The sequence below is a fragment of the Neofelis nebulosa genome, chromosome 4 (assembly GCF_028018385.1).
Source record: "Neofelis nebulosa isolate mNeoNeb1 chromosome 4, mNeoNeb1.pri, whole genome shotgun sequence".
NCBI lineage: Eukaryota > Metazoa > Chordata > Mammalia > Carnivora > Felidae > Neofelis > Neofelis nebulosa.
In genome coordinates, this window is record NC_080785.1 from 82,593,636 (window position 1) to 82,620,095 (window position 26,460).

Genomic DNA, 26,460 nt, shown 5'->3' on the forward strand with positions numbered 1-26,460 from the left:
TAGGGTGTTCTTTAACCTCCATGCTTTTGGAGGTTTTCCAGACTTTCTCCTGTGGTTGATTTCAAGCTTCATAGCACTGTGGTCTGAAAGTGTGCATGGTATGATCTCAATTCTTTTATACTTATGAAGGGCTGTTTTGTGACCCAGTATGTGATCTATCTTGGAGAATGTTCCATGTGAACTCGAGAAGAAAGTATATTCTGTTCCTTTGGGATGCAGAGTTCTAAATATATCTATCAAGTCCATCTGATCCAATGTATCATTCAGGGCCCTTGTTTCTTTATTGACTGTCTGTCTAGATGATCTATCCATTGTTGGAAGCGGAGTATTAAAGTCCCCTACAATTACCACATTCTTATCAATAAGGTTGCTTATGTTTGTGATTGTTTTATATATTTGGGAGCTCCCATATTCAGCTATAGACATTTATAATTGTTAGCTCCTCCTGATGGATGGACCCTGTTATTATTATATAATGCCCTTCTTCATCTCTTGTTACAACCTTTAAAGTCGTTTGTCTGATATAAGTATGGCTACTCCAGCTTTCTTTTGACTTCCAGTAAGATGATAGATAGTTCTCCATCCCTCACTATCAATCTGAAGGTGTCCTCAGGTCTAAAATGAGCCTCTTGTAGACAGCAAATAGGTGAGTCTTGTTTTTTTAATCCATTCTGGTACCCTATGTCTTTTGGTTGGAACATTTAGTCCATTTACATTCAGTGTTATTATCAAAAGAAATGGGTTTAGAGTCATTGTGATGTCTGTAGGTTCCATGCTTGTAGTGATGTCTCTGGTACTTTGTGGTCCTTGCAACATTTCACTCACGGAATCCCCCCTGGATCGCTTGTAGGGCTGGTTTAGTGGTGATGAATTCCTTCAGTTTTTGTTTGTTTGGGAAGACCTTTATCTCTCCTTCTATTCTGAATGACAGACTTGCTGGATAAAGGATTCTCAGCTGCATATTTTTTTCTGTTCATCACATTGAAGATTTCCTGCCATTCCTTTCTGGCCTGCCAAGTTTCAGTAGATAGGTCTGCCACTAGTCTTATGGGTCTCCCTTTATATGTTAGAGCATGTTTATCCCTAGCTGCTTTCAGAATTTTCTCTTTATCCTTGTATTTTGCCAGTTTCACTATGATATGTCATGCAGAAGATTGATTCAAGTTACGTCTGAAGGGAGTTCTCTGTGCCTCTTGGGTTTCAATGCCTTTTACCTTCCCCAGATCAGGGAAGTACGCTGCTATGATTTGTTCAAGTACACCTTCAGCTCCTTTCTCTCTCTCTTCTGGAATTCCTATTATATGGATATTGTTCTGTTTCATTGCATCACTTAGTTCTCTAATTCTCCCCTCATCCTCCTGGATTTTTTTCTCTCTCTTTTTCTCAGCTTCTTCTTTTTCCATAATTTTATCTTCTAATTCACATATTCTCTCCTCTGCCTCTCCAATCCGAGCTGTGGTCGCCTCCATTTTATTTTGCACCTCATTTATAGCATTTTTTAGCTCCTCCTTACTATTGCTTAGTCCCTTGATCTCTGTAGCAATAGATTGTCTGCTGCCCTCTATACTTTTTGCAAGCCCAATGATTAATTTCATGACTATTATTCTCAATTCTTGTTCCATTATATTAAATCATTTTTGATCAATTTGTTAGCTGTTGCTACTTCCTGGAGTTTCTTTTGAGGAGAATTCTTCCGTTTTGTCATTTTGGATAGTCCCTGGGATGGCACGGAACTGCAGGGCACTACCCCTGTGCTGTCTGAAGTAACTTGTTTTGGTGGGCAGGGCCGCAGTCAGACCCGATGCCTGTCCCCAGCCCACCGCTGGGGCCACAGTCAGACTGGTGTGTACCTTCTCTTCCGCCCTCTCAGGGGCAGGACTCACTGTGGAGTGGTGTGGCCCCTGTCTGGGCTACCTGCACACTGCCAGGCTTGTGCTGCTGCTTTGATGGGATCTGGCATATTAGCCGGGGTGGATCTGCAAGGTGCAGAGGGGCAAGAGTGGCAGGCTCAGCTCACTTTGCTGTCAGTGGTCTCCTGCAAGAGGGACCCTGCAGCAACCGGGAGGGAGGCAGACCCACGGGAAGGATGAATCCACAGGAGCACAGCGCTGGGTGTTTGTGCGGTGCAAGCAAGTTCAATGACAGAACTGGTTCCCTTTGGGATTTCTGCTGGGGATTGGGCGAGGGAGATGGTGCTTTCCAGGGCCTTTGTTCCCCGCCAAGCTGAGCTCCTTCTGGGGCTCAACAACTCTCCCTCTGTGTCCTCTCGCCTTCCACTCTCTGAGCAGAGCTGTTGACTTTTAACATTCCAGATGTTAAGTCCTAATGGCTGTCAGAACACACTCCATCCGGCCCCTCCACTTTTGCAAGCCAGATTTCAGGGCCCTGCCTTGCGGGGCGGGTTCCCCACCACCACCCTGGCTCCCTCCTGCCAGTCCGTGTAGTGTTCACCACCTCTCCACCCTTCCTAACCTCTTCCATGGTCCTCTCATCTACACTTGGCTCCGGAGAGTCCATTCTGCTAGTCTTCTGGCGGTTTTCTGGGTTATTTAGGCAGGTGTGGGTGGAATCTAAGTGATCAGCAGGATGAGGTGAGCCCAGCGTCCTACGCTGCCATCTTCTTCTTTAGTTCTAGGTTTTTGGTCCTCTCTTTTCTCTTTGTCAGTCTAGTTAAAATTTTGCCTACTCTCCTGATCTTTACAAAGAACCCATTTTTGATGTTGATTCTATTTTGTTACATATGCTCTATCTCTACTCTAAACTTTATTAGGTTTTCTTTTTCCAGCTATAGATTTAGCTTGTTCTTTTCAGAGTTCTTTAGATGTCAAGTTAGATTATTGATTTGAGATCTTTTTTTTTCTTTTTAATGGATGCATTGCAGCTATAAATTTTTCTATAAGAATTGCTTTCACTGGATCTCATGCTTTGGCATCTTGTTTTTATTTTCATTCATCTTAAAATATTTTCTAATTTCCTCTCATTCCTTTTGGAATTCATTTCTTGTTCAAAAGTATATTGTTAATTTTTACATATTTGTGACTTTTTTTTTTTTTTTTAGTTTTCCTTTATTGATTTCTATCTTCATTTCATTGTGGTCAGAATAAATATTTTGTATCATTTTTATAACTTTAACACTGCAGAGGATTGCAGTCTAAGATATGGTCTATTTGGAGAATATTTCAAGTACACTTGAGAAAGTGTGTATTTTAATGTTGTTGGGTGAAATGTTCTATATGCGTCTATTAGGTAGATCTGATAGGCTTAAGATTTTTCAAGTCTCCTATATCCTAGTTGATTTTCTATCTAGATATTGTATGTGAACTGGAATTGGAGCTGTGAGTATACAGTAAGCAAAAAACACAGTACTTTATTACTAAATGATAACAGTGTCTTTCTTGTATAAGCATTCCCCTCTTTGCATTAAGATTTTTGTTACATGCCAAAGTGCCAAAAAAGTTGATTTTGTCAGCTTGCCAACTTAATGGCTGACTTTATGATATCAAGTCAATCCAGTCATAGCATAGGATTTTAGTTTACAATTTGCCCTGTCTTAATTGAAATGAAATTTCATTTTTAGTATAAGGATAATAAGAATAATTGAGTTTACCCATTTCATTTTTGGCTTCATGGGAAGAAGTAAATTCCATTAAACTTATTTTTTGCAGGTACGAATCTTTAACATTCAAAACAAGTATGGCCTATATGTTGGGGAGCTTTTTCTTCTTTTCTATTTTTTTCTCTAGAAGACAATATTTAGTTATACAACCACATTTGATCTTTAAAATAAGAGGAATTATAATATTAGCAACTACCATTTAGTGAGTATTTCATATCCAAGTAACTACTAAGTACTTGCAACAAATAAGCTTGTTTTATCTTATATCAAACCAATGAGTTATAGGTATTTGAACTTCAACTGACAGTCAAAAACTGAGAAAAAGAAGACTAACTTGTTTAAGGTCATGCTGAACAAGTAAGTTGCATGTCATGATTAATTGAGTTTCTGAATCTAATTTTTTTAAGTATACCAGGCCTCTTTCTGGTCATTATATGGTCTTACCTACTCCCCCCTGCCCCTCCCGCAATGAATCATATTAGATTAGATTAGATAGTGAAATCCATAGATCTTAACAAAAATATTTTGTAAATTAATTATTAATATTTCCCCCCTAGGGAAAAAATGAAGCAGGTAGACAGAGGTAGATCTAAATCTAGAGATCTGGAGTTTATAGGCAACATAGCATATAATTTTTTTCCAGACATATTCCATAGTTATTGGAAGCTTTGACTCTATCATACTGTAGAATAGAAAAGCTAACTGAAATTTTGAAAGCTTATAATTTAATATTAGAACACATACTTGTCAAGTATTTCATAAGTTTAAGAAAGCAATCATTATATCACTTTTATTTTATAATAAGTAAAAATGAACATTTTCAGGCTGAATCACTATACTACCATTAAATTAAATCTGTGTTACATTTATCTCAGCATTTTGGTTGCCAATCTACATAGATAAATAATTAGATTATTTGAGGTAGAAATGGATAAGTATATGAATGGATCCATGCATAGCTTAATTTAATTTTTATACTAACATGAGTTTTGTTTATAATATTTACCTTGCTAAAAGTGCATTATTTGCCTAAGATCTTTCAAGAAAAACAAACCCAACTAAAGGAATTTCACTCATTAAATTTATGAATGAAAATCATTAGCTACCTATGAATGTCACGAGGAGCTTCAGTGCCTTTGAATGACCATCATAAAATCTGGTCATCTCTATGCAAGACCTAAATAATTCTGCTCATGAATATAATGAGAGTATTTTGTAAAATTACCATTTTAATATTTCATATGCAAAGACAACTCCCAGTAGTAGCTACTTTCTAAGAAATGTCATGCTCTTAATTGGTCAGTGAGGTGAATATGTGGAATGATTTCAGAGGGGTACTGGACAAGTACATGACAACACATGATATGCCATCATTAGCTTTATTTCTCTGAGTAATGAAGAACCCACCCCTCCCAGCAACCTATTAAAGTTTCTGTATGCCTAAGATGGACCCAATTTTAAACTTTTCTGAGAAAAAAATTCACTCGTATATAAAGAATCACCGAAAGATCAAGCCAAGGATCATTTGGCCTTGGCCTTATTTTGACAAGATAAGACCTCAGAATTTAGATTTCTCATGTGATCTTCAAGTACAAATCATTATATATTTTTGTGTGCATTTAAAAGCATAATTCTTCAATGTCAACATTTAAAATATATCACAGTTTTGTAAAGTTATTGGGAATATTTTCGTTATTTCTTATATATCCAGAATGTAAAAAAAAAAAAAAAAAAAAGAAAGAAAAGAAACAGCCTGGGCCTCTCATAAGTGCCACTAAGCCCTGTATTTGTTAATTTACCCATGCATATAAGGTGAGGCTGTGAGGGCTGGAAACCATTCAGGTGATAGAAAGGTTTAAAAAGCTATTTTCTTAAATGCTTGTTCTTTCTCTAAGTACCCAGTGTGAGGAACACTTAAAATAATTTTCACTGAAAAATCTAACATTCTAGAAAATTGAAACCCTCAGGATACATTTAAAAAGGTAAAGCTTCTAAGATTTCACCTTTCCCTTGGTGTTTAACAACCTATAAATTATCATTATTTCTTGAAGCACGTTAAAGACCAGTCCAGTCTCACCTGGTAGGAAGAAAGGAAGGTGGAAGGAATAACCCAGAGAGCATCCTGCCAACTCTGTCCTGAGTCATTCTTGGCTTGTGAATCAGGGCTTTAGATCATAACCCCAAAAGGCAAGGTGAAACCAAACAGCGAAGAATTTGTACATGTAACACATCCTCTCCGGGGACAACTTGTCAGAGTGGATGTCTAAAGAATGTGAGACTGAACCATTGGAAAGATAAACAGGCATATATTCAGGTGCTCAGCAATGTAGAAAAGTCAGTTAAGCATCTTAGTTATTTATTGCTGTGTGACAAATTACTCCAAAATTTATTAAAAAAAAAAAAAAAGTAGGCAAGAAAACAAAATGAACCTGTTTGTTTTTCTCTCCAAGAATACATTTGCACCAACAGTATAATCCAGCATGTTTTATCTGGAAGCATAACTGTTATGGGTTCCATTTGTGTGTAATAAACTGATATCTCCCCATCAAAAGTCCTGATACATCCTGAGTAATTTCCCAATCTGTGAGGATGATGATCTAATACCTGGCTCCCTGTATTTACCTTCTAAAAGCTCATCCCCAGTGCTTATTACTTTTCGGACATATTGTCTATACTTTCCTACAATTGTTCTCTGACCTGAAGTTAGCTGAAAATTATCTAACTTAGACATCACACATATACTATCATGTCAACTCTATCTCATTGCTTGCTCACCTAAGTTTACCTCTGTTGTACTCCACTGGAATTTCTCCTTTGTTTGTTTATCAGCCCTCCTATCTCTGCCATTCTCAATCCAAGCCTTGTCACATAAGCAGCCCTCTTGCCATCTGTCTAATCTCTCCCCCATCCCCGGCAAGGAATTTGCCCTGAATGAATCTAAATATATGCCTCCTTTTCTGAATTTGGCTTATTGAGCACGTCCAGAGGAAGACATGTATACAGGAATATTGAAATAAAAGTCAGAGCCTGCTACCTCAATCAGACCCTCCCAGTGCCAAAACCTGCAAGATTTAAATACTCCTCTTCCTTTCTGATAGTAGATAATCATAGTAGATAAATATACTTTCTACATCACAGGGCAGGCACAAGCTTATGACAACCTTCAGCCATCAAGTGTATAATCATGTTACATCCTTTCACGGTATCCTTGACTCTGCCCTCTTCCATATCTTTCACGTGCAGTCTGTCCTAAAGTTCAATTTATGTTATGTTGCTGACAGCTCCTCAAATGATTCACAGTCATTGCTATATTCTGGTATTTATGCCTTTGTGGAATCCCCTCTGTATGAGTACGGGCTGCACTTAATAACTTGCTTCTAATGAACAGAACATGGCGGGGGGGGGGGGGGGGGAATGGGACGTCACTTCCAAGATGCGGTTACACAATACTGTTACTCCATCTCACTCGCACTGTCTCTGGCATGAGCTGCTTGCTTGCTTTGATGAAGCAGAAGCTGCCAGGTTGTGAGCTTCTCCGCAGAAGCCACCATGGAAAGGAGCAAGGGAGGCTGAGAAGGAACGGAGACCCCCAGTCCAACAGCTCCCTAGTAAATGCCAGCATCGCCCCCCGCCCATGTGGGAAGTAGATTTTTCCCTACTCAGGCCCTCCATTCATACCAGAGCCTCACCTGGCAACCTGATTGCATCCCATGGGAAACCCTGAGCAGAAAAACAGCTAAGCCACGACCTACAGAATATGTTTGGTAACAAGTGGTGTTTCTAAGCCGCTAAATTTTGAAAGGATTCGTTATGCAGAAACACGTAACTATTATCTAAAATGCTTTATTTAGAGCATGATTCTGGAGCCAGACTGCTCAAAACTCCTCATTTCCTCAATTCGCATACTGTCTGCCACCTTCCAGCGGTGTGAACTGGGGGAAGTTGATTAACTTCACTATGACTAAATGTCCTCACTTATAACCTGGCGATGATAATAGTGTCTACCTTTTAAGATCACTGTAAGCTGAAATGAGTTAATGAAAGTGAAACCCTAAGAACAAAGTCTAAAATTCTTTGTATTCTATGTACTATTAATGTCCCTTCGTATCCCATGATGACCCTGCTACCACTCTGGTATCAAAGGTGCATTTTTTTTTTTTTTAAACCACTGAAACAGCTCTTAAGTTGTTTTCCTAGTTTCATCTTCATTCTCATCATATTCATTCTGCACTGCAGCCCAATAGAGCTTTTCATATGTACACTTCACCGGGAGGGTTATTTCTCTGCAGTAAGCTTTTCATTGAAGTTATGTTGTATTTAGAAACAATCATTGTGGCTCACAGGGACCTGCCCACCTTTCTAGACACATCTCTCGACATCCTCTCCCCTGCATCTATACTCTAAACCAGTTTCGCTTAATGAATATCCCTCATTCTCACCTGACTCTGGGCCTGTATATGTGCAGTACCTTCTCTGATAGCCCACATGTCATGAGGTATAGCACATTTATAATTAATATTTTACATACAGTGTTCATATTTCTCTCTCATGTGAGAGGGGCCATATGGCTCATGTTCATTACTGTTTTCCCAAGGTCAAAAGCAATGCTTGAATAATACAGTAGTAGCTGCTCAACAGATATTAGCAGAATGAATGGTGGCCTGGACTAATGCAAAGACTTGGCTTCGGAAGTAAAAATGTAAGGAAAGATACAGGTAAGTGTTAGAAATAATGTAGAACTGGCAAAGCCTTTAAATTCCTTTAAATTCTATGAAAGAGAGATGCACAGCAATAATGTTAGCATGGGCTGTCCATTAAAATACAAACCTTACGTTATAAAATATATGCTGTCTGTGGAAAACATTTTTTATACAAAAAATATGGCTAGTTACAACAGTCACATAAATATATACAAATACATGCATATACACAAATACATGCATATACACAAAAATAACAAGCAGAAAAAGAAAGCAGAGAATTTTTTAAAAATAGCATTTTGTAGGTAAAAACAGTACTCTTTCAATTGCTGTATCCAATGCTCTTGCCTTGACCTTATTTTTAGTAATTTCTCTGTCACCTCCCAAACTGTTCTTCTTTCTTCCCTTCCAGACATTGAGTTTTTCTACGTCTATCCCTTTCTCTGTAACCACACCTTCTGTTTTTCTTCTCTCCTAACTCTACTCCATACAGTTTTGATTTTTGCCATCTTCCCCTTTCCCATGAGAAAGACTCTCATGGAAACACAACAAAAATTTGCATAATAAATATATTACGAACACCTTTGTGTCGAAACTCCATCAGTAAGATTGTAAAAAGAGCCACAAGACTTGTAGAGTGTCCTTAGACTTGAAGTATCACGACCTAAGAGCAAATAACCTAGTAACTATAGTTTCACATAGGTGTTATCTTAGTATATTTGGGAAATGAAGTAGACTGGAAGTCTGAGACCAAGGATATGGTCTTGTGGGTAAGAAATTATCTACCACAGAAACCAGAATTGATGCATTTGACTTTAGGCTCTTTATACTATTTGTAGTAGTAAAATTTGGCCAAAACTGCCTCCTAATAAATACATATTATGGTGTCATTTCTGTACATAGGCTCTCCTTGTCTATATAATGAAGTATAAACTTAACATGACATTCAAGGCCCTACATGGTCTGATACAACACTCTCTAGCTTCACCTCCAGGTACTGTTTTCTCCTTCCATATATACATGTTTCAACACAATACACTAGACTTTGTAGGCCCTGGGACATAACATGCAACCATATTTTAAACCTTTCACATGGGTTCTGCTGCCAAGAGATTACTCCTCTATAGACCTTACGGTTTCCTTCTTAGCATTTAAAACTACTCCACAAGTTGTCTCCTCAGAGGCCTCTAGAGAGAGAGTTATATGAGATACAAACTCCTCCCTCTGCCCTCTCTAAGAACCACAAATAAGCCTTTATTATAAAATTTATCATATCAAATCACAGTACGTGGTCAAATGTCTCTATTATTTTTTCTAAGCTCTAAAAGCTTCCTAAAGGCAGAAATGATACCAAGATCTTTATGTTATCATGGCCTAGCATAGAACATGGCACATAATATGGACTTAGTAAAAATATTTATTGGATAGATGGACAGGGGACCAAAAACTAGAAGTCGCCAATCCCAAACAATCAAAGTACGCATTCAGTGTTAGATTCCTCCAAAATGTCTCCTGCTCTTGTCATAAAATAATAGTAATTTCTTGAACATATTTTCTAGAAATTTGGGAAATATATACACTGTTTAGAGAATGAAGATTGATAGTTTGAAAAACCAGATGAGTATTAAGTTTCATGAAAATTGAAAATAAATTTTGGATTGATAGTTTGCTTACTTTCTTTTCATTTCCATAATGATTTGCTTCTTCCAAACTTTAAATGTACTGTTTATTGATGTATCAGGTATGAGTGCATTATTTTAATACATGTTTCTTATTTATCTTATGTGCTAATGTAGAAACCTGCATTGTAGATTATTTTAATTTTAAAATATTCTGAATTTTAAGTAAATTGCATTGTACTTAATCTTGACCATTGACGTTAGGCCAACATGGAGTTACGTCTCAGCTCTGCCATTTATTAGTCGTAGCTCTGCAAGTTTGGCCAAGTTATATAATATCTTTAAAGTTATAAATACCTGAAACTTGAAATTAATACAGTTTTTAAGAAAGATGTGTCTGAAATGTAATAAAATTATATATAAAGCTCTTAATGCTTACTACATAGTAAGTTTTGATATATTTTAGGTCTTAATGTTTTAGTTTTTACTGCTGAAACAGGATGTTATCCCTACCTAAAGCATGTTGTTTATATAAATGTTTTGTCCATTTACTCTTTTTTCTTGTATGTCTTTAATCATTTCCCCTCCCCTCCTCCTGAACCTCAGACGATATCTTGGTTAAGTTTTTCTCCCTAAAGAAAACTGTGCCTCACAACTCCCACCCCCAAACCACTACCTGTGTCCTTCTTGGTCACCAAGCTGTGACGAGTCCATCCACCCTCACTGCTTTACCTTGGACCATTTATTTTTAACCTAGTGTAATCACCATAGGCACTGGTTTTCACAGTATCACCAGTAACTTTTTAACTGACAAATCAAAAGATGTGTCTATATCTGCCTCTTTATAGCACCTGTATAGTATGTTATGGACAGCCAATTATATCTTGGTTCTGCCACCTGTGCTTCCTGTATCTTTTGGTTGCCCCATTTCAGAATCATCTCACTTTTGTTCCTAAGCCTGTGTCTAGAAAATTCTTGTTACATGTACCCATAAAGAAATAATATAATACTAACTGAAATAATCATCTCATTTATATGAATACTTTTTATATAGCCATACATGAAAACATATATACATATATAAATTTCAGTTATGAGACAGGTTTAGCAGTTGTTTAGGGTTGAAAAGTAAATTTAGATCACACACACACACACACACACCCGTTTTAATGTGTAAAGCACACAAACTATGGCATCGTGTTTATCCATAGCTTTCACATGTTTTGGACTTCGTATATTCTAGTTGCAAATATGGTATGCACTTGAAGCTAGATGTCAGATACTTATGATATAGTATGTTGGAAGGGTATGTTAGTGTAAAGGATGCAATATAAATCCGTGTTGAAGAGATATTATCATGTATAAAGCTTCAGTGCAGTTTGGGAGACTATGATGAGAAGAAGGAATACACAAGATGGGTAGATGAATTTTTACTAGATCCTCAAAATCCAGGCAAAATGATTTGGATAATATTAGAGGACTTTGCAGGGGAAAAATGGATTCACACGCTGAATGTTGTCTCTCAGAGGTAGCTTGGAGAACTGTTTTCATGGTCCTTTAAGAAATGGTGTAACTCTAGACAGACAAAGCCTAAAAATGTAAAAAGCTGGGTAGATAGAGTATTCTGGAAAAGAATGAACACCTCTTAGTGATAGAGTAATAATAAACAAATTGATAAAAAGAATACCAGTTTCATTATAAAAGAGAAGGGTTTATCTACTTCAAACCTACCCGTATGATATAAATATTGAAAATAATAGCTGAAATAGCCCAAAGGCATTGTACAATCAGTCCTAACTTTCATGTGGTCCCAAATCTGTCATTTGACTAAAATAAGTTTCAGATAAAATTTTCACTAAAACACTCTAAGTAAAACACTCCTCTGAGGAGATTTGTGACAAAATGTGATTATTCCTCTCGAACTTTATATAGTATGTGGTGGTTGAATAAAGCAGTTGCGAATCTGAAAAAAAAGAAAGAGCCCTACATATTACAGCCACTATACTGAACTATATCAAAGGACCATAGGAACAAAGTATACTTTGTTCCATTCCCTGGAATACAGCCATCTGATTTAATGTTAGGAAAGAAAAAAAAGAAGAAAAGAGGGAGGAAAGGAGAGAAGGAGAGAGAACAAATACATATACATACAAACATACATACAAAAACATGCCCACCCTAAAAAACTTCTTAAGAGGGCTTTGAAAAATACTCTAGATGGATTTTAGAAAATCTCCTTGGGACATTGCAGAAAATGTAAGACAATAAGTGCTGCGCCGACTGACATCTCTAATGCTTCTGTCCAGTGAGGTAGAAACTAGTTTTCTGCATGGCTGCTCAGCCCAAGAGCAATGACTTTCAGCAAGAAAACAACACAAACTGGGACAAGAGGTACATTAAGGAGAGGCTTAAAGATGTCTGATGAAATATTGAGTGCCATTTTCTCAGTATAATTGGAAAACAGTTTTGTACTACTAGATTGAGAAATAACTTGTAAGTGTCTGACTTTAAATATGTTCTGTTACTTCGTTTTTACTCTCCCGTTAATACAGTCTTGTAGTTGGGTTTTTCCCTTCTTTCTTGTTAATGGGTTATTACAACAATAAGGAGAAAACTACTTTTTAAAGACAATTCCAATTACATTTACAAATGGTCAGTTCTGTCCCGTGGCAGTGGAGATTCAAGTCTTCCTTGCTAAGCATGTCTATAAACTTTCAATAATTCACTGATACTCTCATAACGGTCATGATACTGCCTCTTTAGAGTTTTGATTCATGGAAATGGTTGGTAAACTATTCTACAGTACTCTAGTTGAAGAAACGGGATAGCTTTATTTTGTATGTGCCAGGCCTTGTGCCCTGTTGCAAGGCCTTATGGATTTTAAATGTTTTATCAGTTTTTAAAGTATTTTTCCATGAGTGATAGAATTTATCATTTTATCTTTCACAAGTTACTCTTCTTCAAGTAGTAAAAATTCTTTACTTACTGACTTGTTAAATAGAGGATCTTGTAAGAAGTTAGGCTTTCACTAGAAAATTATGCTTATCTGTATCAAAATAACTTATTTATCCATAAATCTATGTGGAAGTATACTGTTTGGAAGTGAATCCACATCAACATTATCTAAAAGTAAAGGGCGGGCACCTGGGTGGCTCAGTCCATTGAGCGTCTGATTTCAGCTCAGGTCATGATCTCACGGTCCGCGGGTTCCAGCCCCGCGTAGGGCTCTGTGCTGACAGCTCGGAGCCTGGAGCCTGCTTCAGATTCTGTGTCTCCCTCTCTCTCTGCCCCTCCCCTGCTCATGCTCTGTCTCTCCCCCTCTCTCAAAAATAAACACACGAAAAAAATTTTAAAAAAAATAAAAAATGAAAGTAAAGGAACTTCATAAGAACCTTTCCTAAAGAACAAGCTTGAAAACCCAAGATACTATCACAATGAACACTGATTTTCAATTTTCTCTATTTATGAAATGAAAAATACACTCCTATGTCTCTCTAGTGGTACAGTAGTCTAGAAGTATACCTCTGATATTGACATCAAGGGCTATTTAGCAAAAAACAAGTCGTTTCTTCATAGAACACCCTAAAAGATATTACAGGTTTACAAGTTCTTTGAGAATCACGTTTAATTAAGTTTATTTTATCTCATGCCTCTTACTTTATTATCTAGAACATTGCATTTTAGAATGAGACTTAGCAACTCCTGAAATAAATTAATAGGTTGAATATTGCCATATTTACTATATATAGCAATCCGTGAACAATTTTGGTCTAGCATCTATTTTTAGTTCGTTCAGCTCTTTGGAAGAATAGATTTCCTTCTTTTCCCACCTCTAGATTGAGCTTAGATTATTTTTACAAGGAGATAATTTGCGTGCATGTATTTAAAGTCTTTGGGATAGTGTGTCCATATACCTTACCTATTGCTATTTTTATTAATAGCCCTGACACTTCAGAACAATAAAAATTCCCTTCCTTTGCTATGTAAGATGCATGTTACAAATGGACTCCCCTGAGAAGAATGTTGTTTAAAATAACTTTGGACAGAAAAACTTATCCTGGAGTTTATTTGCTTGCTATCACAGTCACCTCCTAGGTCTTGCAATCGAAATTAGCTATTCTTCGAGTCCCCCTTCAACCTCCATCCATTCTGTTGTGAGGACTTACTGTTCCTTTCCCTTGCTTCACTGTTTGCACCAGCTATTTTAAAATATTTTAAATTTATATATGCAGTACAATATTTTTTTTAGATGAAGTGCACCGGATCCATGTAAAAACAACTTTTGCCAAGCTAGTCATCAAGGAACATCTTATTAAATACCAAGACTTTTCCAGATTTTTGTCATTATCTCTAATCATGGCCCCAAACTACATCATCTTTAATCATGATAACTTTTCCTTTATACATCTCTGGATTTTTTTCTAAGCGATTATCATTTTGTTTTGATTCTCTGTTTTGAGATTCTGTACTCTTATTTTACAATACATTGATTGGTTTAGAATTAAATAACCAGCTTAGAAGTTATTTATGGTCTTGAAAGGCAGTTTTGTTTTTTGTTTTTTTTAATTATAAGTTGCCCGGACATCATTTCAAATTCTCTATTGTATTTCTGTCTGCCCTCAGGGATAATTACTAATCTAGACTCTATACTTGTTTTAACTCATTTATTCCTTAGATGAACTAATAATATAAGAATAAAAAGTAACCTCCTTTCACATATAAGAAAACTGAGGTCCAGGGAGTTTAAGCAACCTGCTAAGGACCTCACAGCTAGTAAAACAATAAAGCTGGGATTGAAACTGAGTGACTGCCCTGAGAGACTTAACCTTTCAATCACTGTGTTATACTTTGATTTGGGAGGAAATGGCTGAGACCTTGACAAGTCTTCAACCTTCTGACTATTTTTATAGTCAGAGTTAAAACTATTTTGTTACCAAGGAGAGAATAGCAAAGCTATTTAGATTTGAGGGGATTGAATGGTTAGCTAGGCTAACTTAATAAGTATCCACCTTCTTCCAACCAGCTTTGTCTCTCACTTCCATGACTCGCATCTATGGCTCACGAAATATTAATAAGCAAAAGTCCTGGACCATTAAATATTTGCAACCCTGGAGGATAATTAGAAATCCCCAAAACCTGGAATGCTTCTTTAGCCTATGACTTTATTTAAAAAAAAAAAAGAAAAAGAAGAACATGAGTTTGACTAGAGCCTATTCTCTCAAGTAAGAATTATAAACTATTAAAGGTAAATTAGGAAAAAAATTACATGTATGAGCAGTGAATAATAAGAATTAATATGATTCTTCAAAGTTTTATTTTTCCTAAGATTACATACATACTCTCATTCTACTCACTGAATTGTGAGGAATTCAGTTCTTGACTCCAAAGCTTTAAAAATAATTCAAATCCTTATGTTAACCTTTTATTTCTTCTTTCTTTCCTTAACAAGAGTATGTGCACCCATTTTGTAATCAGAAGCCATATGATAGCGACCAAGGTTTATGAGTATTTCTTTTCTTTCTTTTTTAAAAAATGTTTTATTTATTTTTGAGAGAGAGATAGTGCAAGCAGAGGAGAAGCAGAGAGAGAGGGGGACAGAGGGTTCAAAGCAGGCTCTGCACTGACAGCAGTAAGCCCACCGTGGAACTTGAACTCATGAGCCATGAGGTCATGACCTAAGCCAAAGTTGGACATTCAGCTGACTGAGCCACCCAAGCACCCCATGTTTCTGAAAGTTAAAATATTTGGATGTATATTCTCAATGAAGAAATGTTGTGAGTTGGCGAAATATGGTGGAATGATTCTAAAATTGTAGCTTGTTCCTCATCACAGAGGAATCTCAAAGAATATGGGGAATTGGAGCCCCAAAAGCAACTATTTGGCACATAATTTATTTTCTCTCACTTTCAATTATTTTCATTTGTTTAATACTAACAATTAAGTCATAGGGTTGTTATGAAGATGAAATGAGACAAATAAATGTAAAATATCTGTTACATGTTGTAGGCATCTATTAATTTAAATAAAGGGAGCAGAACAATTATAACACAAAGCAGACAAAAACACCAAGGAAATGAATTTGGAAGTGATAAAAGGACAATGAAAGCATAGGATCTTTCATTGGTCTAATCATTTAGATATATAATTCTCATATACTTCCTATTATTTTTCTGCTCTCAGTATTTGATAACTGGGATAAGGAGAGAATTAAGGTCTTTGGATGATTAGTAAGAAAATGAAAAAAAAAAGCAGTTTATAAAGAATATGCAGCTAGAAACCAGAAGACTTGAGATATAGTTGTGAATATGCTATTAAATGTTTGGGTAACTTTGTTTACATCAGTTTATTTTTTGTTTGTTTCAAGTTTTTATTAAATTCCATTTAGTTAACATACAGTGTTGTATTAGTTTCAAGAGTAAAATTGAGTGAATCATCACTAACATATAACGCCCATTGCGTATCACAGCAAGTAGCCTCCTTAATATCCATCACCCTTTCAGCCTATCCCCCACTAACCTCCCATCCAAAACCTTCAGCTTGTTCTCTATAGTTAAGATTCTGTTTCATGGTTTGTTTCTTGCTTCCCCCTCCACCACGTGTCCATCTGTTTAGTTTCTTAAATTTTACATATGAGTGAAACCATATGGTATTTGTCTCTCTTTGACTTATTTGCTTAACATAATACACTCTAGCTTCATCCATCCATGTCGTTGCAAATGGCAAGATTTCATTCTTTTTACATGGCTGAGTAATACTGCATTGTGTGTGTGTGTGTGTATGTATGTATATGTACGTGTATATATGTATATGTGTGTGTATGTATATATATGTACGTGTATATATGTATATGTGTGTGTGTATATATATATATTGCAACTTCATCATCCATTCATCATTTGCTGGACATTGGGCTCTTTCCATACTTTGACTGTTGTTGACAATGCTGCTCTATACATCAGGATGCATGTGTGCCTTCAAATCAGTATTTTTGTATCCATGGGGTAAAAGTACAATTGCTGGATTGTAGGGTAGTTCTATTTTTAGTTTTTGAAGAACCTCCATACTGTTCTCCAGAGTGGCTGCACCAGTTTGCATTCCCACCAACAATGTAAGAGGGTTCCCCTTTTTTGCATCCTCATCAACATCTGTTGTTTCCTGAGTTGTTCGTGTTAGCCATTCTGACAGGTGAGGTGGTATGTCATTGTGGTTTTGATTTGTATTTCCCTTATGATGAGTGATGTTGAGCAACTCTCCGTGTGTATGTTAGCAATCTGGATGTCTTCTTTGGAAAAATGTCTGTGTATAACTTCTGCCCATTCCTTTATTTGATTATTTGGTTTTTGGGTGTTAAGTTTTATAATTTTTTATGGATTTTGGATACTAAACCTTTATCACATGTGTTATTTGCAAATATCTTCTCCCATTCCATTGGTTGCCTTTTACTTTTGTTGATTGTTTTCTTCGCTATGCAGAAGGTTTTTATCTTGATGAAGTCACAGTAGTTCATTTTTGCTTTTGTTTCTCTTGCCCCTGGAGACATACCTAGTAAGAACTTGCTATGGTGGATGCAAAGATGTTGCTGCCTGTGTTCTCCTCTAGGATTTTGATGATTTCCTGTCTCACCTTTAAGTCTTTCATCCATTTTGTACTTATTTTTGTGTATGGTGCAAGAAAGTAGTCTAGTTTCATTCTTTTCCATGTGGCTGTCCAGTTTTGCCAACATTATTTTTTGAAGACACTGTCTTTTTTTCCATTGACTATTCTTTCGTGCTTTGTTGAAGATGAGTTGATCAAATAGTTATGGCTTCATTTCTGGAATTTCTGTTTTGTTCCATTGATCTCTGTGTCTGTTTTTGTGCCAGTACCATACCATCTTGATCACTATAGTTTGCAATATAACTTGAAGTCTGGAATTGTAATGCCTTGCAGGTTTGCTTTTCTTTTTTCAAGATGGTTTTGGCTATTCAAGAGGTCTTTTGTGTTTCCATACAAATTTTAGAGTTGTTTGTTCTAGCTTTCTGAAAAATACAGATGGTATTTGGATAGGGATTGCATTAAATATGTAAATATGTACATTCACCTGGGGTAGTATAGACATTTTAACAATATTTGTTTTCCCAATCCATAAGCATGGAATGTTTTTCTAGTTCTTTGTGCCTCAATTTCTTTCATAAGTATTCTATAGTTTTCAGAGGGCCTATCTTTTACCTCTTTGGTTAGGTTTATTCCTAGGTATCTTACGGTTTTGGGGGCAGTTATAAATGGGATCGATTCCTTGATCTCTCTTTCTGCTGCTTCATTATTGGTATATAGAAATGCAGCAGATTTCTGTGCATTGATTTTGTATCCTGCAACTTTACTGAATTTGTGTATCAGCTCTAGCAGGCGTTTGGTGCTTTTGGGTTTTTGGTGCTTTCGGGTTTTCTACATAGAGTATTATGTCTTCTGTGAATAGTGAAAGTTTAACTTCTTCCTTGCCATTTTGGATGCCCTTTTGTTTCTTTTTGTTATTGATTGCTCAGGCTAGGAATCCCAGTACTGTGTTAAATAACAGTGATGAAAGTGAGCATCCTTGTCTTGTTCCTGATCACAGAGAGAAAGTTCTCAATTTTTGCCTATCAAGGATGATATTAGCTGTGGGTCTTTTATATATGGCCTTTAAGATGTTGAGGTATGTTCCCTTTATCCCTACTTTATTGAGGTTTTTTATCAAGAAAGGATGCTGTACTTTGTCATATGCTTTTTCTGAATCTATTGAGAGGATCATATGGTTCTTATCCTTCCTTTTATTAATGTAATGTATCTTATTGATTAATTTGTGAATATTGAACCACCCTTGCATCCCAGGAATAAGTTCCACTTGATCATGGTGAATGATTCTTTTAGTGTAATGTTGGATTCAGTTTGCTAGTATTTCGTTGAGAATTTTTGCATCTATGTTTATCAGCGATATTGGCTGATTCTCTTTTTTAATGCATTCTTTGGTTTCAGAATGAAGGTAATGATGGCCTCATAGAATGAGTTTGGAAGTGTTCCTTCCATTTCTACTTTTTGGAATAGTTTGAGAAGAATAGGTACTAATTCTTATTTAAATGTTTGGTTGAATTACCCTGGGAAGCCATCTGGCCCCAGAATTTTGTTTATTTGGTGATTTTTGATTACTGATTCAATTTCTTTACTGGTTATGGATCTGTTCAAATTATCTATTTCTTCCTGTTTCCATTGGTTGTTTATACGTTTCTAGGAACTTATCCATTTCTTCTAGATTGCCCAATTTGTTGGCATGTAACTTTTCATAATATTCTTTTAAAATTTATTTCTGTGGTGTTGATTATAATCTTACCATTCTCATTTATGATTTTATTTGGTCCTTTCTCTTTCCATTTTGAATAAGTTTGGCTAAGGGTTTATCAATGTTATTAATTCTTTCAAAGAACCAGCTCCTGGTTTGATTGATCTGTTCTACGGAGTTTTTTTGTTTCTTTGTTTTTCATTCATTTCTGCTGTAATCTTTATTATTTCCCTTCTTCTTCTGGCTTTATTTAGGCCTCATTTGTTGTTCTTTTTCTAGCTCCTTTAGGTGTAAAGTTAAGTTCGGTATTTGATATTTTTCTTTGCTTCTTTTTTCTTTATAATTTGTTTTAATGTTTATTTATTTTTGAGAGAGAGACAGAGTGTGAGTGTGGCAGGGGCAGAGAGAGAGGGAGACACAAAATCTGAAGCAGGCTCCAGGCTTTGAGCTGTCAGCACAGAGCTTGACATGGGGCTCGAACTCACGGACTGCAAGGCACCCCTCCACGTATTTTTTTAAATTATTTTTTTTTTAATTTCTTCTTTTAACTTTCTGGTTGACCCATTCATTTTTTAGTAGCATATTCCTTAACCTACATTTATTTGTGGTCTTTCCAAATTTTTTTCTTGTGGTTGACTTCAAGTTTCATAGCGTTGTGGTTGATGCATTGTATGATCTTATTCTTTTTGTACTTGTTGAGGCCTGATTTGTGACCTAGTATGTAATCTATTCTGAAGAATGTCCCATGTGTACTTGAAAAGAATTTGTATTCTGGGGCCCGTGGATGGCACAGTCGGTTAAGTGTCTGACACATAAATGAGATTGTGTGTCCCTCTCTCGCTCTGCTCTTCCCCTGCTAATGCTCTGTCTCTCTCTCTCTCTCTCAAGAAAAAAAAAAAAAAAAGAATGTGTATTCTGCTGCTTTAGGATTGAGTATTCTGAATATGCCCCTTAAGTCCATCTGATCCTGTGTGTCATTGAAAGCCATTGTTTCCTTGTTGATTTTTTTTTTTTTTCTTCCCTTGTTGATTTTTCTGCTTGGATGATCTGTGCATTGGTTTAAGCAGAGTGCTAAATCCCCTACTATTGTTGTATTATTATTAATGAGTTCCTTTTTGTTTGTTATTAATTGTTTTATATATTTTGGTGCTCCAGGTTGGGAGGTGAATATTTACAATTGTTAGATCCTCTTGATGTATAGAATAGTGCCCTTCTTCATCTCTTATTATAGTCTTTGGTTTAAAATCTAGTTTGTCTGAGAGAAGTATGGCTATTCTGGGATTCTTTTGATATTCATTAGCATGATAAATGGCTCTCCATCCCCTCACTTTCAGTTGCAGGTGTCTTTAGATCTAAAATGAGTCTCTTGTAGGCAGCCTATAGATGGTTGTTGTTTGTTTATTTATTTGTTTGTTGTTTTTAATCCATTCTGACACCGTGGTCTTTTGATTGGAGCATGTAGTCATTTTACATTCAGAGTGATTATTGATAGATATGTAATATTTAGTGCCATTTTATTACTTGTTTTGTATTGTTTCTGGAGATTTTACTCTCTTCCTTTCTAGCCTTTGTCACTTTTGGTCTTTCCTTCCTGCTCAGAGTCCCCTTTAATATTTCTGGCAGGGTCGGTTTAATGATCACAAACTCCTTTAGTTTTTGTTTGTCTGGAAAACTCTTTATCTGTCCTCCTATTCTGTATGACAGCCTTACCACATAGAGTATTCTTGGCTGCACATTTTTCCAATTCAGCACATTGAATATGTCATGCCACTGCCTTCTGGTTTGCCAAGTTTCTGTGGAAAGATCTCCTGTTAACCTTATTTGTCTTCTCTTATAAGTTAAGGGCTTCTTTTATCCTGCTGCTTTTAGGATTTTTCTTTATCTCTATATTTGGCAAATTCAACTACTATATGTCTTGGTGTTGTCCTGCTTTTGTTGATTTTGATGGGAACTCTCTGTGCCTCCTGGATTCGAATGTCTGGTTCCTTCCCCAGATTATGCAAGTTTTCATCTGTAATTTCCTTAAATAAACCTTCTACCCCCTTTTTCCCTCTCTTCTTCTTCTGAGGCTCCTATGATACAAGAGTTATTATGCTTTATGGAGTCACTGAGTTCTCTAAGTCCATATTCGTGATCTAATGTTATTCTTTCCCTCTTTTCAGATTCATTATTTTCCATAATTTTGACTCATATCACTTATTCATTCCTCTATTTCTTTCATCCTGGTTGTTATACCATTTGGTTTCAATTCTTGGCTATTTTACTTTTCATATTGACCTAGCCTTTAGGTCTTTTACCTCTGCAGCAAGGGACTCCCTGGTGTCTTCTATTCTTTTCTCAAGCCCAGCTAGTATCCTTATGGTTGTTGCGTTAAATTCTGGATCAAGCATATTATTTATATCTGTTTTTATTAGATCCCTAGTCATGACCTTTTCTTGTTTTTTTTGTTGTTGTTTTTTTTTTTTTTCTTTTGGGATGAGTTCCCTCTGTCTTGGCATTTTGTCTAGGTCTCTGTCTTCTTCACTGTGTTAGGAAATCATGTTTGTTTCCATCAGTTTATTGGATATGATGTGTCACATCTTTTGATATTTTAAAATTGTATGATTCTCAAGGCCAGTGATTTTGTATAATGCAAGTTTATGACAAACCAAATGAAATCAAATATATCTAACAGTTCATCAACAATACACCTTATCTGGTTAAAAAAAAACTACAGTAGTTTTTTTTATAGCAGTCAGTTCCTTTGCTTCATGTATAAGTTTCAAAAACATTAAGAAGCTAAAATTACTGGGGCGGCTGGGTGGCTCACTTGGTTGAGCGTCCAACTTCAGCTCAGGTCATGATCTCACAGTTTGTGAGTTCAAGCCCCGCGTCAGGCTCTGTGCTGACAGCTCAGAGCCTGGAGCCTGCTTTGGATTCTATGTCTCCCTCTCTCTGCCCCTTCCCTCCTCATGCTCTGTCTCTCTCTGTCTCTCAAAGATGAATAAACATTAAAAAAAAAAGAAGCTAAAATTACTTAAGAATAATAAAATTTTAAGAAAATATAAGACACAGATGGTCATGAAAATATTAAAATATTAAGTAGAAAATTAGTTCAGATTACTCTTTTTGGGAAAAAAAGGACATTGGAGATTTGAAGATTTCCTTTCAAAACATTTCATGATTGGAATAGGAAGGACAGCCACTCTTGGCGGGTAAAGTAGTAATGAGAAGATAGAAATAATTGAACTTAACAGTGGTAAATGTGCATCTTCAACAAATGCAATTTAAATTTTAGACAGCTAACACATATACTCTGGGAATACATTTAACAAATAGTTTTATGTATACTAATAGGATGAAAAATGGGTTTCTAGAATTCTCTCAAGAGTCTAACTAAAATCTAAGTCTGCCTAGAAATGAGTTCCATGCTTGATTTCAAAACTCACTGCTAATGTCACAGAAGTTATAATCATAATTAACCACTTTACCAAGAAAGGAAAAACTGTTTTTCATTTAATTGTATTGGTGACTAATACTTGAAATAACGTATAAAATTTTTGTCTTATGCTGTCATAGCTAAAACATACACAAAATCATTTTTATCTAAAATGTAAATTATAAAGTTGTTAAAATATTTTCCCTTTATAATAAAGTTCTATTTTTGTTTAATTATAGACAAAAGGTTCTCAAACCATGACACCTTCTGGCTCCCAGAAAAAAGTTAAGAGAACTCTGCCAAACCCACCTCCCGAGGAGACCTCCACAGGCACTCAGTCAACATACAGCACAATGGGCACAGTTTCCAGGAGAAGGATCTGCAGAACCAACACAATGGCACGGGCCAAGATTCTCCAGGATATAGACAGAGAGCTTGATCTTGTAGAGAGGGAATCTGCAAAGCTTAGAAAGAAACAAGCAGAACTTGATGAGGAAGAAAAGGAGATCGATGCCAAGTTACGGTACCTGGAAATGGGAATTAACAGGAGGAAAGAGGCATTATTAAAGGAGAGGGAAAAGAGAGAGCGTGCCTACCTCCAGGGAGTAGCTGAGGATCGGGATTATATGTCTGACAGTGAGGTGAGCAGCACCCGACCCACCAGAATAGAAAGTCAGCATGGCATAGAGCGACCAAGAACTGCTCCCCAAACTGAATTTAGTCAGTTTATACCACCGCAAACCCAAACAGAATCTCAACTGGTTCCTCCTACGAGTCCTTATACACAATACCAGTATTCTTCCCCTGCTCTTCCTACCCAAGCACCCACCCCATATACCCAACAGTCCCATTTTCAGCAACAGACTTTGTACCATCAGCAAGTTTCACCTTATCAGACTCAACCAACATTTCAAGCTGTGGCAACAATGTCCTTCACACCTCAAGCTCAACCTACACCAACCCCACAACCTTCTTACCAGTTACCATCACAAATGATGGTGATACAACAGAAGCCAAGGCAAACTACATTATATTTGGAGCCCAAGATAACTTCAAACTATGAGGTAATTCGCAACCAACCCCTGATGATAGCACCTGTTTCTACTGATAATACGTATGCTGTTTCCCACCTTGGGAGCAAGTACAATAGCTTAGACTTGAGAATAGGATTGGAGGAAAGAAGTAGTATGGCAAGCAGTCCAATATCAAGCATATCTGCAGATTCTTTCTATGCAGATATTGACCATCATACTCCACGAAATTATGTCCTAATTGATGACATTGGAGAAATTACCAAAGGAACAGCAGCATTAAGCACTGCATTTAGCCTTCACGAAAAGGATCTGTCAAAAACAGACCGTCTCCTTCGATCCACTGAAACACGTAGGTCTCAAGAAGTGACAGATTTCCTGGCACCATTACAGACTTCCTCCAGATTGCATAGTTATGTGAAAGCAGAGGAAGATCCCATGGAGGATCCTTATGAGTTAAAGCTTCTGAAACATCAGATTAAACAAGAATTCCGTAGAGGAGCAGAGAGCTTAGATCACCTTGCTGGTCTTTCCCATTACTACCATGCTGATACTGGCTATAGACATTTTCCAAAATCTGAAAAGTATAGCATCAGTAGACTCACACTTGAAAAACAAGCAGCAAAACAACTACCAGCAGCCATACTTTATCAAAAGCAGTCAAAGCATAAGAAATCACTAATTGATCCTAAAATGTCAAAATTTTCTCCCATTCAAGAAAGTAGAGACCTTGAACCTGACTATACAAGCTATATGACTTCTAGCACCTCATCTATTGGCGGCATTTCTTCCAGAGCAAGGCTTCTTCAAGATGATATCACTTTTGGACTCAGAAAAAATATTACAGACCAACAGAAGTTTATGGGCTCATCCCTTGGAACAGGACTGGGCACACTGGGAAATACCCTACGTTCAGCTTTGCAGGATGAAGCAGATAAGCCATACAGTAGTGGCAGCAGGTCCAGACCTTCTTCCAGACCTTCGTCTGTCTATGGGCTTGATCTATCAATTAAAAGAGATTCTTCCAGCTCCTCCCTGAGACTGAAAGCTCAAGAGGCTGAAGCTCTAGATGTTTCCTTTAGTCATGCTTCACCTTCTGGCCGAACTAAGCCTACCAGTTTACCAATTAGCCAGAGTAGAGGAAGAATACCAATTGTGGCCCAGAATTCTGAAGAGGAAAGTCCACTCAGTCCTGTTGGCCAGCCAATGGGAATGGCCAGGGCTGCAGCTGGGCCCCTGCCACCAATATCTGCAGACACTAGGGATCAGTTTGGATCAAGTCATTCATTGCCCGAAGTTCAGCAACACATGAGAGAAGAATCACGAACTAGAGGCTATGACCGTGACATAGCGTTCATCATGGATGACTTCCAACATGCCATGTCAGACAGTGAAGGTAAATTGGGCCTCAACCTACCTTGTTACTCTCAAAACTCAAACTCTTATTTTTCTGCATGTTTAATTTTCCTTCTCCAAGGATGTATTCTACCTTTTTTAGTGCGTCTTTTGCATGTTTACTTCAATTTTATTTCTTGTAAATGGAAATTTGATCTTGTGTATAGATTTCCTAGCATGCTTTTCTTTATTTCCTTTTAGTTTATTATTTTACTGTCGTTTCTTGATTGTTTGCTTGATTTGTTTGGCGTCCACTTTTCCAAAACCATTATTAAGTAATTGTGTCAATAAAATATGGTCATCCCTTAATTCCATAGCTGGAAAGTTTTTCATTGTATGTTTCTTTTATTTTTTAAAAAATGCATTTCTAAATATACTGGTCAGTTTCTTTCAGTTTGTGAAAGTATTAAGATTTAGAGCTATTAAGTACTATTCTGCTAGACTTTGTAATAGAAAAGTACTTATGTTATTTTTGTGATATCATTGGTTATTAATTCAGAGAATGTTCTCTTTTTGAGACTCTTTGGCTAAGGACCTGATATTAACATAATGTAAATTTTATAATTCTCCTTAAATAAAAGATTCATATTTTATTTCTCTCACTATGAATATCGTAATTGACAAGTTTGTGCATTTTGCATTACATAACTAGAAAACTTAGCACTAAATATGATATTAACAATAAATAATCATAGCAGTATGCAGGAAACATTATTTAGATTTAGAATAAAATATTTGTACACTAATTTTGTGACAAGAGAAGAGACTTACAGGAATACAAAGTGTCCTTTCCATGCCAAGAGGACTCGTGACTTTTGGTTCTTTTTTCTCCCTCCTCTATGGTTTACATTTGAACGTAGGTATGATTTGAGTCCTGAAAATAAGACATTTCTCATCAAATGAAAGCATTATTATTTCATGCCTTTGAAGACTGTAGAGCACTCAGCTAACATGAACATCTCATCTTTTAAACCTGACATTTTCAGCAAAGACTCACAGGAAAATAAATGTTCATGAAAAGAATTTTCTTTCTACTTCTGTTATCTAGACACTGATATGATTTTAGAAATTCAAATCTAGATTTAAAAAGATTAAATGACTGAATCTGAAAGTGGACAGACTCCTCTTAGTGAAATTCCAACAGACTAGTTACTTTCTGACTTATTTTATTCTCTACAGGCTATTGGATTGACCATTTTTATTGATAATTATTCAATTAAATAAAGCACACTCTTCGTATATTTTTTGTTTAGTCAATTGACTCTCTCTAGTTAAACAAGGTTATGATATTATGTGGAAACAGTTTCTTTCGCTATTTTTCTGACAGTCCGCATTTTACACACATTATATGCATATAAAACAATTGTGCAGAAGAATATGAAGATTCTT

General features: G+C 36.4%; 1 protein-coding gene across 8 annotated transcripts in view; it reads left to right on the forward strand.

Annotated features, from left to right (window-relative positions):
• The window catches only part of PCLO (piccolo presynaptic cytomatrix protein), a 442,587-nt gene that overhangs the window by 259,963 nt on the left and 156,164 nt on the right, over window positions 1–26,460 (forward strand). For all 8 annotated transcript variants that reach the window (XR_009260516.1, XM_058725251.1, XM_058725252.1 and 5 more), the window contains exon 7: window positions 22,885–25,072. Coding sequence is in view for 7 of the 8 variants with exons in the window: in XM_058725251.1 (XP_058581234.1) it covers window positions 22,885–25,072 (2,188 nt within the window). In the remaining variant the exon portion in view is untranslated. The remainder of the gene's footprint in view (window positions 1–22,884; window positions 25,073–26,460) is intronic.